This window comes from Oreochromis niloticus, linkage group LG17 (assembly GCF_001858045.2).
Source record: "Oreochromis niloticus isolate F11D_XX linkage group LG17, O_niloticus_UMD_NMBU, whole genome shotgun sequence".
NCBI lineage: Eukaryota > Metazoa > Chordata > Actinopteri > Cichliformes > Cichlidae > Oreochromis > Oreochromis niloticus.
Genome location: NC_031981.2, coordinates 25969296 through 25984371, shown reverse-complemented (window position 1 = coordinate 25984371; position 15076 = coordinate 25969296). Strand labels below are relative to the sequence as shown.

At 39.6% G+C, this 15076-nt stretch overlaps 2 protein-coding genes across 4 annotated transcripts in view; one reads left to right on the top strand and one right to left on the bottom strand.

Annotated features, from left to right (window-relative positions):
• Positions 1 to 10788, top strand: part of rhpn1 (rhophilin, Rho GTPase binding protein 1) — a 24420-nt gene extending 13632 nt beyond the window's left edge. For 2 of the 3 annotated variants that reach the window (XM_005468272.4, XM_005468271.4), the window contains exons 8-16: positions 598 to 764; positions 1424 to 1611; positions 1696 to 1852; positions 2404 to 2529; positions 2681 to 2875; positions 2959 to 3035; positions 3129 to 3275; positions 3752 to 3904; positions 4303 to 10788. In XM_005468272.4, the coding sequence (XP_005468329.1) occupies positions 598 to 764; positions 1424 to 1611; positions 1696 to 1852; positions 2404 to 2529; positions 2681 to 2875; positions 2959 to 3035; positions 3129 to 3275; positions 3752 to 3904; positions 4303 to 4515 (1423 nt within the window). In that variant the 3' untranslated portion in view covers positions 4516 to 10788. The remainder of the gene's footprint in view (positions 1 to 597; positions 765 to 1423; positions 1612 to 1695; positions 1853 to 2403; positions 2530 to 2680; positions 2876 to 2958; positions 3036 to 3128; positions 3276 to 3751; positions 3905 to 4302) is intronic. The other variant, XM_003454030.5, reaches the window with a different exon arrangement.
• atpaf1 (ATP synthase mitochondrial F1 complex assembly factor 1) lies at positions 10419 to 15076 on the bottom strand. Its single transcript, XM_013276753.2, has 9 exons — positions 14830 to 15076; positions 14094 to 14202; positions 13815 to 13877; positions 13378 to 13440; positions 13233 to 13283; positions 11887 to 11934; positions 11535 to 11630; positions 11112 to 11219; positions 10419 to 10968 (listed from the first exon to the last, which is right to left on the bottom strand). The coding sequence occupies exons 1-9, from the start codon at positions 15042 to 15044 to the stop codon at positions 10786 to 10788; spliced, it is 936 nt and encodes a 311-aa protein (XP_013132207.1). The 5' UTR covers positions 15045 to 15076; the 3' UTR covers positions 10419 to 10785.

The window sequence follows — 15076 nt, the reverse complement described above, 5'->3', positions numbered from 1 at the left end:
GCAGTTGTGGAGCTGTTTTGCAAAGAAGAATGAGCAAGGATTTCAGTCTCTAGATGTGCAAAGCTGGTAGAGACATACCCTAAAAGACTGGCAGCTGTAATTGCAGCAAAAGGTGGTTCTACAAAGTATTGACTCAGGGGGCTGAATAATTACGCACACCCCACTTTGCAGTTATTTATTTGTAAAAAATGTTTGAAATCATGTATGATTTTCGTTCCACTTCTCACGTGTACACCACTTTGTATTGGTCTTTCATGTGGAATTCCAATAACATTGATTCATGTTTGTGGCTTTAATGTGACAAAATGTGGAAAAGTTCAAGGGGGCCGAATGCTTTTGCAAGCCACTGTATGTAATGTGACCATAAAACCATTTCTCCAGAATTAAAATCTCATTTATGTTTCTAAGTGGTTGGCTACAAATTTTAGTTGAGCTTGAAGGCGCTAATTATGAAGCAGAGGATGGATGGCAGTGTCCCATTACATGATTGTAAAAAAGAATTTAAGCTTAATAGTAGATGAAGACACTTATGTTCTAGCAGCTTAAACTCTGGAGGGGCTTTGTTCATTGGTGGTTCCCTTTTCATTTGTCATTCAGGTATGACTCTCTGACTGGCGTTCCATCATGTCAGCGTGCGCTGGCCTTCGAGAAGGGAAGTGTGTTGTTCAACATCGGAGCCCTGTACACACAGATTGGAGCAAGACAGGACCGCTCCGCAACAGCTGGCATAGACCGAGCTATAGATGCTTTTCAGCGTGCTGCAGGTACCACAATGGCAAAATCATACATTAGAATACTTGATTTCTCGTTTTGTGAGCCTTCAAATAAGAGGGGCATGTTCTTTTACACAAAACAACACAATGCAATATACTCCTAGTGCTGGTCCCAAGTCCAGATAAACAGGGAGGGTTGCATCAGGAAGTGCACCTGGTGTAAAATCTTGGCCAGATCCAAGATGCAGATCATAAAAAATGAATTTTTCATATTGAATTTGTCATGGCCTGGGTTAACAATGACTGCATACTGTATAATGGATATATTGTGTAAAGGATTTTGAAGATGAAGCTTCCAGGCAGAAGGAAAAGAGGAAGACCTCAGAGGAGCAAAGAAGGACGTGCAGAGGGTTGCTGTGACAGAAGACAATGCTAGGGATAGGGCGAGATAGAGGCAGATGATCCACTGTGGCAATCCCTAAAAGGAGCAGCCAAAACAAGAAGATTGCCGATAATATAACAGATTTTTTTGTTGTTTATAATCAGCTATTGATGATTTTGAGGTAGCCAGTCCTGTAAATTTAAAGTTTTTGTTCAGTTGTTTTTATTATATACTTTTGATATAATAAGCATTGATATCAAAATGTTTGAATTCACATGGCTAATTGGTAATGTATTTATTGGTAATTTATTTATTTTTTTATGTGTAGGTGCATTTAATTATCTTAAAGAGAACTTTTCCAACGCTCCAAGTCTGGACATGAGTAGTCCATCACTCTGCATGCTGGTGCGGCTCATGCTTGCCCAGGTACAGGAGTGTGTGTTTGAGCGCATCACCCTGACCACACAGGACACGCACTTTACCTCCCAGCTCCGGCTGGCACAGGAGGCTGCACGGGTGAGTAAATACATATGTGCTTTGTTTGTGTTATTACCCTTGATGCCCTATGTTTAACTGTATACGCATGTGTGTTTTCTGTAGGTGTCAGATGTTTACTTGTTAGTGCAGCAGACTATGGCACAGCCTTTGATGAAGGACTATGTGCCATTTTCATGGGTGTCCATGGTTCAGGTAAAATCTGAACACTTCCGCGCTCTCTCCCACTACTACGCTGCTGTTGCACTCTGTGACCACATGTGTAAGTACAAAATTTACTTACATGTTCATTAGGGAGAGTTCATACTTCTTGTTTTATAGATAACCTTCTGCCTTGGCTATATTTTGAATTAAAGTAGTACACTTGTGTCTTTAAAAAGTCTTAAAATCAAGTTGAAGCTTAAACAACTTGTTACATACATGAGACACTTTTTGCTGCTAATTTATAAACAGACTGTAATGTAATATTTTTTATCAAACACTGATATTCTTGGCGGTGTGAGAGTGGTGTCAGACTGATCCAGCGGGCAGTGTGAAATGTTGTCATGTCTGTGCTTGTCATCTTGTCAGCAGTCTGTTAATGTCCAATGAGGCAAATTGATCAACAAAGCTGTTTTCCTCTGTCAATTATGGAGTACACCTCTTTCCTGTGTATCACCTATGCAGCATCAAAAGCACTGTGTTTTGAAGAAGAAAACTGACATTTCTAGTGATTTACCCAATAAACCTAACTTTATTGTATTCTTATTCAGAGATAATCCTCACTTAATTAGTGTTTCTAAACAGATCTTAGCTGTATACATTTTTCCATAGTGTTGGCAGGAGGGGAGGAAGAGGAGGAGGAAGCTGAGAAGGCCTTCCTTCAGTGCCATGCCAGTGTTCCTGCAGGGCCACAACTCAGCCAGGTTCTTCGAGATCCTGAAAAAAGACGAAAACTTGGTGAGTTTGTATTCATCACGTAGCTGCTATGAGCTGCTTTGTGCAAGCATCTTGAAAATGAACCAAAATGCTGATGTTGTAACTTAAATAGTTATATTCCCATTCTTTGAAACCTTTATGTTTTTTAATAATAATTTCTGTTTACATGAAGGTAAGGCCCACCTGCGGCGTGCTGTAATCAGACATGAGGAGGCCATGCGTGTCCACAGTCTGTGCAAGATCCTGAGAAAGATGGATATCCTGCAGGATGTGCTCTCTGTCACACACAAACGTTCCCTGGACAAATACTCAGAGCTGGATCGAGAGGATGACTTCGATGAAATTGCAGAGGCCCCAGAGATACAGTGTGAGTGTCACGTATAATGGTAAAATCAATGATTACATTTTCTGTTTGATTAAATCATAGTGACTAACTGGCTTCTTTACCAGCTCATACCCACCAGAAACCAGACATCGTTCCACCCAATTTCTCCACAGTCAAGGTTACTGATATCTTCCAAAGACTGGTAAGTCCCACAGGGAGAAAATAATACACACTTGGCAGATACCTACCCAGGTTAGGTAACCATTAAAAATTGTTTCCTGTTCTTATGCTCTAGGGTCCACTGTCAGTGTTCTGTGCGAGGGCTCGCTGGGGCCCGATGCGTGTGATCTGCCTGAATAAGAGAGAAGGAGGACTGGGGCTCACACTCAGAGGAGACTCTCCTGTCCTGGTGGCTGGAGTGGTACCTGGAGGCTGGGCAGAGGTGAGACAAACCCTGCACATCTAGAGAAGATTCTGTGAGAGGAAAAGATCTTCTCTTGTATTCTTGTAGTCTTATTTTTATTCTTAGTTTTTATCCTCTCAAAAGGAATTGATTTGCAGTTTGATTCTAAGATGTAAATATTTTAAGACCTGCTTTTCTGTCTACTTATTGTATTATTATGGGGTCTTACAATATAAAATACCTTGAGGTGACTGTTGTTGTGATTTGGCGCTGTATAAATACAGTTGAATTGAATTTGATAAAATAGTTAACTGCAAAAAACAGCCATTCATTTGTTATTTAGAAAAGAGTTGTGAAGGACATGAAGGAGACAAAATGCAATACACTTCCTTCTTTTGTCTCCTTCTTCATTGTGGGAATATATTGCGGGCCTGCATACTTGCATGAAAAAAACGAGATCAAAACATGTAATTAAGATGAACTAATGATGTATAACTGTTACATGGTGTGTTCAGGAGGCTGGACTGAGGGAAGGAGACTACATAGTAGCAGTGGATGGAAAGGACTGTAAGTGGGCCAAACATGGTGAGGTGGTCCACATGCTGAAGAGCTGCAGTGACAGAGAGGTGGAGATCAGTGTGGTCACATTACACTCACATGATACACAGGTAAGTATGTGTATGAGCTATGTACGGCATTCATAAGCATGTAGATTTGAGATAAACTTCCTTCGTAGAGACGTAGAGAACAATAAATTGCTGCAAAGCTTTTTGGTGGCATTTCTTTTTTTGTTGTCTTCCATGGATGTCTAGCCCTTTTCCAGCATGAGGGGTTGCTTTTTACCCCTCACCTATAAAACGCTGAAACAAGGGAATATGAGTGTTTGTCATTTGATTACATTTGAGCCATCTTTATACTAACCAAAGCCGTGCAGTACTTTATGTTCAGACCCTTGAATCAAAACTGAAAGTCTATTCTTTGATTCCTTAAATTGTGGAAATATCTGTGGGGTTTGGCTGCTGTTTCAGTGGTTGTGTACCTGTGTGTATGCTTTTTTGTTTGTTAGCAGGTGGAGAGGAGGGCAGTTATGCTGTCGCTGTGCAGCGACAAAGAAAACACTCGGCATCGTCTGCTGTCTGGGGCTAAAGGCCAGAGCTCCGCCTCTTTGCTGAACTGGAACAGGAAGAAAAAGAGGGAAGGCAGCACGATCACAAAGAGACTTGGAAGCGCTTTCAGTTTGTCGTTCGGAAGCATCCGAGACACTGAGGCCATGTACTAAGAGATGACTTCAGAGGAATCACTCAGGGAATCACAGCAGCGGAGCACACGGTACAAGTAAAGCAGACACAAAGAAACAGCCTCTCCTGAGTTGAGGAGGTAGGTGATGATGCAAAGCTGGGACAAAGGAAAAGTATAGTCAAGGAACAAGTGCTGTGCCAAGTTCTTCTTGCACACTCCAGCATATCCAACATCTTCGTCAGTTAATCACTGAAATATGATGTTTACTACTTTTACCCATTGTACAAAAGTGAATTTGAAGTATCACAGAATTGTGTTCTGGCATCTTTCGAACAGAGACTGCACAGTAGGTGAATCAGTAGTGGAAATATGTTTGTAATTTCTCACCTGAAGTCACTATTATGAAGGATCTGTTTGCAAATGCAAAAAAAAGCAGCACAATATGGTACTGCCCATATCCAAGATACTATGGCTTCACTTTTTGGGACTGTCTACATTGTACAGGCCTTGAACAGTGTCCCCAGTTCCTACACTGGGGTAACCTGACTTTGAATTTAAATTGTGTGTTTAGGAAGAATGTGGTGGCAATGTATATAAAGTCAAAGTGTGTGAGTAAATAGATGCTAATTTTCCACAGGGCCTGGCAAAGTTACATTTGTAGAATGTTAATGAGCTTTATGTCATATAAGTACAGTAGCTACAAAAATAAAAGCTCAAAAGTATAAAGGGAGCAAAATAACAGAACTGAGGCTTCTTCTTAATTAATTTCAAGGCTTTAGAAACATACATGCTTGCTGTGTTGAAGCTGACAGCTGTACAGTACCCTTCTTTATGGACACACTTTAAGTGTAAAAAGTGACTCTGTTCCGTTCTGTTGATACCAACAAATGATCACCCACACAGCCCATTTTGTTGTCTTGGTTTCCTCTGTGAGACAGGGTGCCACAGACTTTGATAATATACCTGTTTTTACACACAACCTGCAGGCATAGGATTTTTTAATAAATCGGTAGAAAGAATTGCACATGTGAATGTAGTCTAACACTAGACATTAACTAAATCAGACATGTAATGCTTTTTACCCTGTTGGCTCGCCACTATGGAGATTATGTCACAGTGTGACATTTGTTCAGGTGGCTGTCCAGTAAATTCACATAGAGTGAGTGAGTGGGTGTTATCAATCAGTATGAACAAATCTAAAGCAAACTGCTGTGAAAAAAGGAAAACTGTGGGATGGTTCAAGCATGATTTTCCTCAATTTTTTGGAATTGTTTGAAAACAAATATATTTTACTGAACTTTCAGCAAACAACTATGATCAACATCCCCTTCTAGTTAATAAATGCAAGGTTAACAGTGTTAGCAGGGCCCATTGTTCAAGCACTGCACAATTCTGCACAGCTGGCAAAGTTATTGGTAAGAATAAAGAAAAAAAAAACAGCTCAGAGTGTAGTGGTTTACACAAATTACTTTGGGGTTGTGTCAGAAGGGATATCTGGTGTAAAAACCTGCCAATGTGGTGCTACCCACTGTGATGATCCCTTGTAAATACAGCTGAAAGTAGCTTCTCTAAATGTTAATATTTGTTGAAGAAGATAAAGCAGAATTAGCAAGGAAGTACAAAATTTCTTGTACTATATTCTTGATGGGACCGAATAGACCAGCAGTCACCTGTGATTAACCACTGAAGGCCTCCAACTGTCAGTCTGTTCACTTCTGACAGAAAGCACATTCAGCTTTTAATAGATTAGGATTAATTTGGCCAGTCAGTTCAACCTGGATTTATTACTAAAAGTATCATGTTGGAATTAATCCTCAGATCATTTTTTTATGTTTAGTTTTATCATACCTAGGTGACTAAAAGCACTTGAACTTTGCTCTATTTTCTAATGTAGTTTTAGTATTTTGAATGCACTGTGACAAATATTTTGTAAATGTAGTTTCAGGTTTTACAATAATGACTATGATGTACTCACATTGAGAGGATGTGTGTTTGGATGTCAAATGTGATAAAGAGCGATCATGTAGGAAAAGCATGACATGAGGTGTGATTACACCAAAGTCCACTGTGTTTAACAATGTCCAACCACTGTACTGTATATTAGAAACAGCCAATGTTACATCTGTAGTTGTAGGACGATACTGAGAAAATGTTTCTTTCTTTAAATCAGTGCTGTTTGAACTTTTTGTAAAATTTTGATACAACTTGACGTAGCATTTTGTTCCAGCTTAAAATGAATGTTATTTGAGTTTGTCTGTGTTCACTGTAACATGACGGTCCATTGTCATGAGTGTGGAAAGCATGAGGGGACAAGAGCAAATTCAGTGTTTATCTGGGTCTTGTTTCGTCTAAAAAATCTTAAATATAGTTTTAAAAGATCTTACAACTTCTTTCACAATGATGATATTCACATTCCTTTGAAAATGAGCAACTTTTGTGCCACTTTTGACAGTAAGAAGACTATTCAAATATGCGATACCATGATTCGTGCATCCACCAGAGTATGAATGTTAGATAGAAATAAAGCACTTAAGCATAGAAAAAATTAATTGTATGAATAGGTGTGAACGAGGTACCTTGTATAAAGCACTTTGATTGCTCAGCTATAGTAGAAGAGCACTATATAACAACCAGTCCATTTAACATTTACTTTTCTCCACTTGTGTTAGCACAGAGATGCTAATTTCTTTCCTCTGTTCGCTAACATCAACTACTCCAGTTTCTGGAACTGAGATGACAGCTTCATTTTCTCCATCCTGTGTTTGAACATTCTTGATAATCCATTTCTGACCCGAGGCTGCCCGATAATCTTTCCTCCATCTTACTTTTGAAACATTTTTTAATTCCCTGTTGAGACACTGAGTTACCAAATATGCTTCTCTACATCCTATTTTTTCCATTATATTTCAGTTCACATTGTCAGCAGGTTTCCAGATACACTTTCCCTGTTCTACTTGTTATATTTGTCTGCTCAATTTGTATTTGTTGCCAAATCTTTCTTTACACTCTGTTGAGCATTCTCCTGTACTGTGTTTAGCCCCAATAACATTTAGCAATTACATTTTATGAAATATAGCATGTACTGTCTTCTGAAAGGACAATATATATTACTACTGTATGGGTAATATACTCACACCCCTTATCAGTTCAGGTGCTGTAGGAAACTGGTTCAAATGAAAGAATGTTGCTACAATCCAGCACCTGATTTCAGCTCTCTGTTTTCACGGCTTAAGCAAGGCCAGTGTATATCTAGGCCACGACTTTCTTTCATCTTCCTTCACTTGAAAGCTAAATCTTTGTCAGAAAGTATTACTCAGTGGTCTTATCATTGTATTTCTGTTCTCTGCAAGCATTGTTGCATGCAGTTATGTGTTCAAATGTGTTTGATCAGTACTGCTCTGACTACAAATGGAAACCAGATGGGATTTTCTGCACTATGAGATCTTGATTGATTGATTGATTGATCATACTTTATTCATCCTGAGGGAAATTAGGTTGGCTTGTTCCTTTCCTTCAGATTACACATTTATGTGCAGGAAATGCAGATTGCTCCTCAAGCAGTCTGCCTATTGTTGATTAACCGCTGCTGCACGGCTTTGGTTTACTTGCACACAATGTTGATAAGTTAAACTTCTGATGCTTTCAAATCCATAACACCCCGTTTCTTAGGGATCAAGCCATTTCAGACAGAAACCACTGAGAAACATGACCACACACTTGCAGACACGGTGGCAGCTCTCACTGGATCATCTCCACAGTTGCCCAACAGCACAATTACATTGACACCCTTTGCCAGCTTCAATGGCAGTTTTTAGGGCCAGCTGCACTTTCAGCACAACACTTAGCACTGCACAAATGCCAATCCAGCCAGGTTTGGGGTTTTTATGGCAGAATGTGGTTCTACACCAAACGACCTAAGTTCAGTCAGAAAAGTTTCTTCTAGCCAACATCAGCTGTTTTCAAATTTGTTCGGTAGTAATAGTAGCTCTTTTCCAGAGGCATAAATCATCAAGAGAGCCATTTTCATTCACGTAGACAACCCAACCTTTTTTGACATAACCATCTTAGACAGAAGCAACTGCTGTCTTTGACTTAACATGACTAGATTTAGAAATTTGGTTCATTTCATCCCAGTTTCAACCTGCTTTTCTGAATTTTCAGTCACTCCCTATTCCTGTGAATTAAAATGCGTACCATCAAAGTGTCACTATTCATTACAAGCCTTCAACATTAGATGCGTTTCTCTCACTGTCTACATTACCTTCCAATCTCCGATCCTAAAGGGTCATTAGAATTTAGTCGGTATACACTCACAGCCACCCCGTGTAAGTCCATTCTGCTTTCTTTGGGGATCTGCCAGGGCCAGAAGCCACTGCTGATTGTTGAAGAGGCGCTGGCCTAACTTGTTGTTTCATTTGGAGTTAGTAAAAGTTGAGATTAAGTTCATAGAAATTCATTTTTTTCCTTGTCTGTACTTTTTTGTGTGATTATTAAGTAAGTCTTAAATTGGCTTCATAATTGTGTTTACAGCTCCCAGCTTAAATTTAATGTGTTGCAACCTCCAGATGCACTGCATTATTTTGCAATTACATAGTTTTATGTCTGTTGACTATGTGTTTCCATCACTACAAAAACTGTTTTATTGTTTATGACATTATAAAAATAGATTTGAACTCTTTGAAAATAATTTTTTAAATCTTTTTATTGTGATTAGACCCAAATACTTTTTTTTGTTATGTCCTCTCTGGCTTTCCGTGTGCATGTGTGCATTTGAGTAAATGCTTGGCATTGACTGTTTGTAAGAGAAATGAATTTGTGTTTTTGCCTGAATATGTGACCATCCCTAATACTGCATTTGGGGATTTGCACAGTACTTTTTTCCTTAAATAAATACAATAAAAGTGAATAATGAACTACTGTGCATTTACTGTAACACATGCAGTAGCACACATCATAGAATCATGATGCATTGAGCCACAGCTTTTAATCTTTGAATTCAGGTGTTTTCAGTCTCATTACCACAGGTGTGTGTCTTTCAGATGAAATGTGAGGAAGTATATCCAGCTCATAGGGGGTCGTGTGATTGGTGGTCTTTACCTTAAAATATAAAGCACCTTAAAATTACTGTTGTGAATTGGAGCTGTATCGATTAAAATTAATCTGTACTTTCAAATGCATCGTTTCATACAACTCAACAAATATCAGCAAATACAAAGTGTTCCTATGCAGTGTAGCGCACAGTCTGCTGAGTATTCTCTTTAGTATCACTTATCAAACTCCACCTTTACACAGCTGTATTCTGGCCGGAGGGTTTGAAATCAGCCACAAAGGCTTATGTAATATCTGCTCTTATACTGCAGGGTAAAGTTGGGTACATCCACAAAGCATACCAAACCTCAGAAGCAGCAGCACAGGTTACCTGACCACAGCCTACATGCAAAGAAAGTAAATCTAGTACAGCTAAAACAATTTTGTACATGACTCGTTTCTACTTTCAGTTATTTCTACATGCTGCACCAGAGCCTTTGGTTCCTCACTTGCAAAGTTCCACTTTAGGCCCAGAATACATGTTTATGTCATTTTATGCAGAGACCACCCACCTCTGCTGCACTTTTGTTAAGGGTGTTATTATGGAAGTTTCTGATAAATCCATCAGTGTTATGTGTCAAAAGGAAGGACAGACGTGAAATGTTTCCATCACAGTTAAAAAAAAAAAATCTGTCATAAATATTTGGTTAATGTGAACTCTAACGTACACCGTTGATTTAACACCTGTTGGAACAGTAACAGTTGTATGGAACGATACCACCCTGATCATTAATAAGTGGTCAGTCACAATCCAGGCTATGAAGACTTTTCTGTTTGCCTCAGTATTGTGTTTAAAGCACATAAGTTTTTCTTCTGGTTATAACGCTGATTATATAAACAGGTTAAAGTTTTGAAGATGATTTATTACATTTATTGCATTTCATATGGGCTTATTTGGATACCTATGAACAATGTTCTTCTGCTTACATCACAGTCTGATATGAAGAACAAGACAAAGTGAGAACTATTTATTATAGAAGTGCTCACTTCAACATTATTTTCCCATTGAGGCAAACTGGCAACACACAAGATGTGTAGTAAATTCTGAGAGAAGCTGTTTGTGCTTCTTTAAGTTCTGTGCTGCTGGAAACTGCACACACAGAGCAAGAAGCAGCTATATCCCACTGGAGCGTGCTGAGCAAAGAAGCTTGGATATCTTTGCGACTGTACATGGAGACCAACAGTTCCTCAGCAGGCTGTCTGGTGGCAACTTCAGTCCATCTCAGGAACCCGTGGAAGGGTTTGCAGGCCCCAAACCGCTCTGCTCCAGCTCTGCTATGACTGACATGTGCTTGAATTCTGCAGGGTGGTGGTTAAATATCTCCACCAATCGGTAAGTCTCCTGTCTCTGGGTGCCGTAGAAGAGCTGCACCTGATTAGCCAAACACTGAGCCTGGTGGACGGTCTGTGGAGATGAGGGACAGATGTTGAGGCCTTAAATACACATCAGATGTGACACACTACATCCGCTGCATTGCTGTATTTGTGAATCTCTCAAGAACATAAAACCTCTTAAGTCTATTCATATAGGCTCGTATGTGGACTTACTATGAACTTGGGATCCATCTCTGCTGTCATGAGCACGATGCCCTTCTCCTCCTTCAGGTCTGGGTAGTGGTAGAGGATCAGCTGACTGGGAGCATTCTCACCCAGCATCTGCACACAAACACATTCAGCTAATTTACCGTGCTAAAACTCAAAGAGGAATTACGAGAGTTTGGGCAGAGTTGCCGTTACTGTAAATAACCAAGCATGAAAAGATCAGCTCATTTCCAAAAAACGTAATTACTAATTTCAAAAATGTAAAAAAAAAAAAAAGACTCTCTTTCCATCTTTTATGGTTAAAAATGCCAAAGGAAAGGTGCCAGAAGGAACGACTCTGTAAAGCCTCGTTTCACAAGCTCCGCAATCCAGAGAGTAATGAACTTTCCCAGAAGCATGTCAAGGTGTTGTAAGTCTGAAGCACTTTACCTGGACGTTGATGAGGGAGGTGAAGTGGAGCTCATGTCGGGACCACTGACCCACAAAGAACTCGTAACCCTCTTTCTGAGGCAAAGCGTAAAGGAACTGAGATGAAGGAGAAACAGAGAAAAGTCACCGAGGTGACGACTTAGAAAAAGAGGGAAAAAAATTGGGCTGCCTGAAAACAGAATAACAGCATCATGAAAGTCTTGATGATCAGATGGTTAATGAATAATCACAGGTATGACAATTTAAAGTCTAGCACTTTGCAGCTATTCAGCCAAACTTTGTTACTGCTTATGAAATACCCATCAATCACTTTCTGTAGCTTTTTTTAAAAAATCTTCAGCATTGATCTTACCATTGGGCAGGACTTTGACCTGCTGAAAATCATCTCATAGATCTGTGTCTGCAAATACAAGAGAAGAGAGAATATTAGATCATTATGAACAGTGCTTATCATAATTTAATCTGTCTATATAAATGTTATCTTAATGGCATCATTGCAGTGTTAGAGCGTTATTATCAGTCAATACCAAACTGCACAGAAAAGCCCCAGAAGAAAAGAAAAATCTGCAATCTAAATGTGTAGATGAGACAAAAACAAACAAGTACTTTAATTTTTTCTGTGTTATTACTGAAACCCTGTCAAAGGAACTCTCTGCATCACTGCACAGCTTGTCCTTTTGCTTGTACATCATATGTGAGTTAGTATTACCTAAAATAGCAATGAGACCACAGACTGTATATAAAATATCATCTTGCCCAGTTAGACAGCAGATCATCTTCCTCCATCTCACCAAACATCCTTCATTACATCCATGACTCTTCTCTGAGGTCTTCCTCTTTTCTTCCTGCTCTGCACCCGTCCAAACCATCTCAGCTTTGTCTCCAAACTTGATCTGTCCCTCTTATGCACTTGTTTCTAATCTTATCCATCCTAGTCACTCCAAGTAAAATTAACATTTTCATCTCTGCCTCCAGCCTTTCGTTCCACCATCACAGCAGGTCTCACTACCATCTTGAAAACCTTCTCTTGCTCATCTCCTTCTGTCACAAATCACCCCTGACGCTCGTCTCCACCCAGTCCTGCACCACAACTTACATCTTCTCTATCACTGCTGACCACCTCATGCAGTACCATTGAGGTTTTTTTGTTTATTTAAAAAAAAAAAAAAAAAAATTGTATTTATATAAAATATCACATCATAAAAATTAAACCCGATGCTAAATTTACAAAAACCTGCATTCTCTTGCATGGACAGCAGGGGGTGATTCCTCCTACTTGGTTTGGTTGTGAGGAAGAACATGGCCCTCAGCTTTATCACTCTGTGACCTAAGTAAACACTTTTTTGGTCAGTCTGTGGTCTCAGCTCCTATTTACAAGTTATGCTAAATAAAGCACAAAGTTCATTTTGGAAATTGAGCTGATTATTAGAATCAGAAAGACAGATATATTACGCTATGTTCGTTGGCCAATTACTTAATCACAACTGTTTAGCCAATGAGCATGTAGTGTCACTTGATTTCTCTGTCACATCCGGTGTTTAAAAGCACATCTTTCCATCAAAGCTCATTGAACCATCAGATTTACTCTAAAGACTAACAGACAAAAACAAACAAAAAGCCACCAAACATGAATATTACTTTCATATTTAAATCCAAGCAAAAAATAAAGGAGATAGAAACAAAGAGTTTTAAGCTCACTGGGATGACGGCGCTGACTGTATCCTTGGTAGAATAATACTTCATCCAAAGCTGAGAGAAAAACAGGAAAGGTGAAAACAGTTTCAAAAGGTTTCTGTACAGAGAGTCTGAGGCTGATGTGCACAGGCCAATCCCACACACTCACCTCTGCAATCTCCTCGCCTGTCTTGTCCTTGATCATCTCCAAGTTGAGGATGGAGCCCAAAGTCTAAAGAAAACACATCACAGTCTGATAGAGACAACAGCAGATGAGGGAAAAGTGACTTGAGAACCTCACTGTAATCACTTAAGTTGCTAACCAGCTACTGCAGTCACTCACAGCTTGCAAGGAAGACGCTAATGTGCCTGCAGACATTTGTGCGCTACATGCCAAGTGATGTAAAACGGTGGAAAGTGCAATGTAAACCAGAAACAGAGACAATTCACCTTCAAAATAAAAGCTGCAGCTTTTGAAATGCTTTGCTTGTAGCAGTTAGGCATAACTCTTAATTTGAAGGTGAACTGTCTCAGTATTCCATTTGTGTCCTATTCAAGATCCACTGCTGCCAACTGAGGCCTAAAGCGCTTCTATCTTTAGCTCACCTTATTCTTTGTAAAACCTCCTGATGTTGCGTCACCAGCTGCCATCTTGTCCCTTTTTTCCAGCTGCAAAGATTCCCACAGCAAAAAGGAAAGGAAGACATTGAAATTCACTAACTACAACCAGACCATCCTAATGCAAAACAGTTACACACATCTGAATAAAATTGTCTACGCAACAACACAATTGTTAACAAGTGGTAGTTGTTAGAAACGAAACAGTTTCTAACTAGTCCATTGTCTCATCATGTTGTTCAGTTGTGAGCCCCGCTGATACTCCACCTCCTGCTCCATAAATCTGACGAACTCTGCCTGCTTCGAGTGTCCCAGCACTTCCTTCTTGGCTTCATGCCTTTTCTCCAGTCGGGTCTTGTACTCCTGTGGTTTGGCACTAGAAAGGATTCAGACAAAGTCAGTGTAAACACAAATTAACTAACTAGCTATCTGTGTTTAATATCACTTTTCTATCATGACTGTAACTGTATACATCATTATCATCTGATCACAGTTATTATTATCTTCAGGAACTTTTGATGAAAACATTAAAACAACCGATCGATCAGTCAACGGTAACAGCGGAGGCTGGTTGTAGTTATATCATCCATTTTCATGGCTTTATAATAATAACAAAATGAAACAAGTAAACTGTTAAAAGCAGAAATTCATTCACTATCTTCCACTGAGTAATATTCCAACAACTCTCAACGTAAACAAATGATAAAAGATTCACAATACATTTATGAAATGGATTTAATGGATATTTATAATATTCATATATATATTTCATATATACTTCATGCTGGATTTCGCCTGCATTTTCACACGCCGACCTATTATAGTTTAACAATAGACATTCATATTAAAAAACATATCAATAAATAACGTTAGACAACTTCACTGTCGGTGAAATCTTTGAAGAGATACTCCGTATACCTCAGTGTAATGTGAAACTGTAAACGACGGGAAACCTATCGTTTGTAACGGGGTTGTGGTGTCTGATGTGTGGCTGGTGGCTGACCTGCGCAGTTTCTGGATCTTGTCCTGGTACTTGCTATAGTACGGATTCTCCTCTAGCTCGGGCTCCTTCCGCACTGAGAAGGCTCGGAACTGGACCGGGACCAGCCCGGGGATCAGCGTCCTGATGCCAGTGGTCCTGACCGCTAACATCCCACGGTACAAACATGACATTTGCACCATTGCGGCCGCCATCTTTCCATCGTTCCCGTCCCACATCTATAACACTCCGGCGGAGAGAATGGCTTACA

What these genes read in the sequence shown, in the direction of transcription:
- atpaf1 (XM_013276753.2), bottom strand. Translation starts at nt 15,044, where the DNA reads ATGTGGGACGGGAACGATGGAAAGATGGCGGCCGCAATGGTGCAAATG. An exon ending in GAGGTTTTACAAAGAATAAG is followed by an intron (nt 13,441 to 13,814) that starts GTGAGCTAAAGA and finishes TGTTTTCTTTAG; the next exon opens with ACTTTGGGCTCCATCCTCAA. An exon ending in CAGTCAGCGCCGTCATCCCA is followed by an intron (nt 11,935 to 13,232) that starts GTGAGCTTAAAA and finishes TTGTATTTGCAG; the next exon opens with ACACAGATCTATGAGATGAT.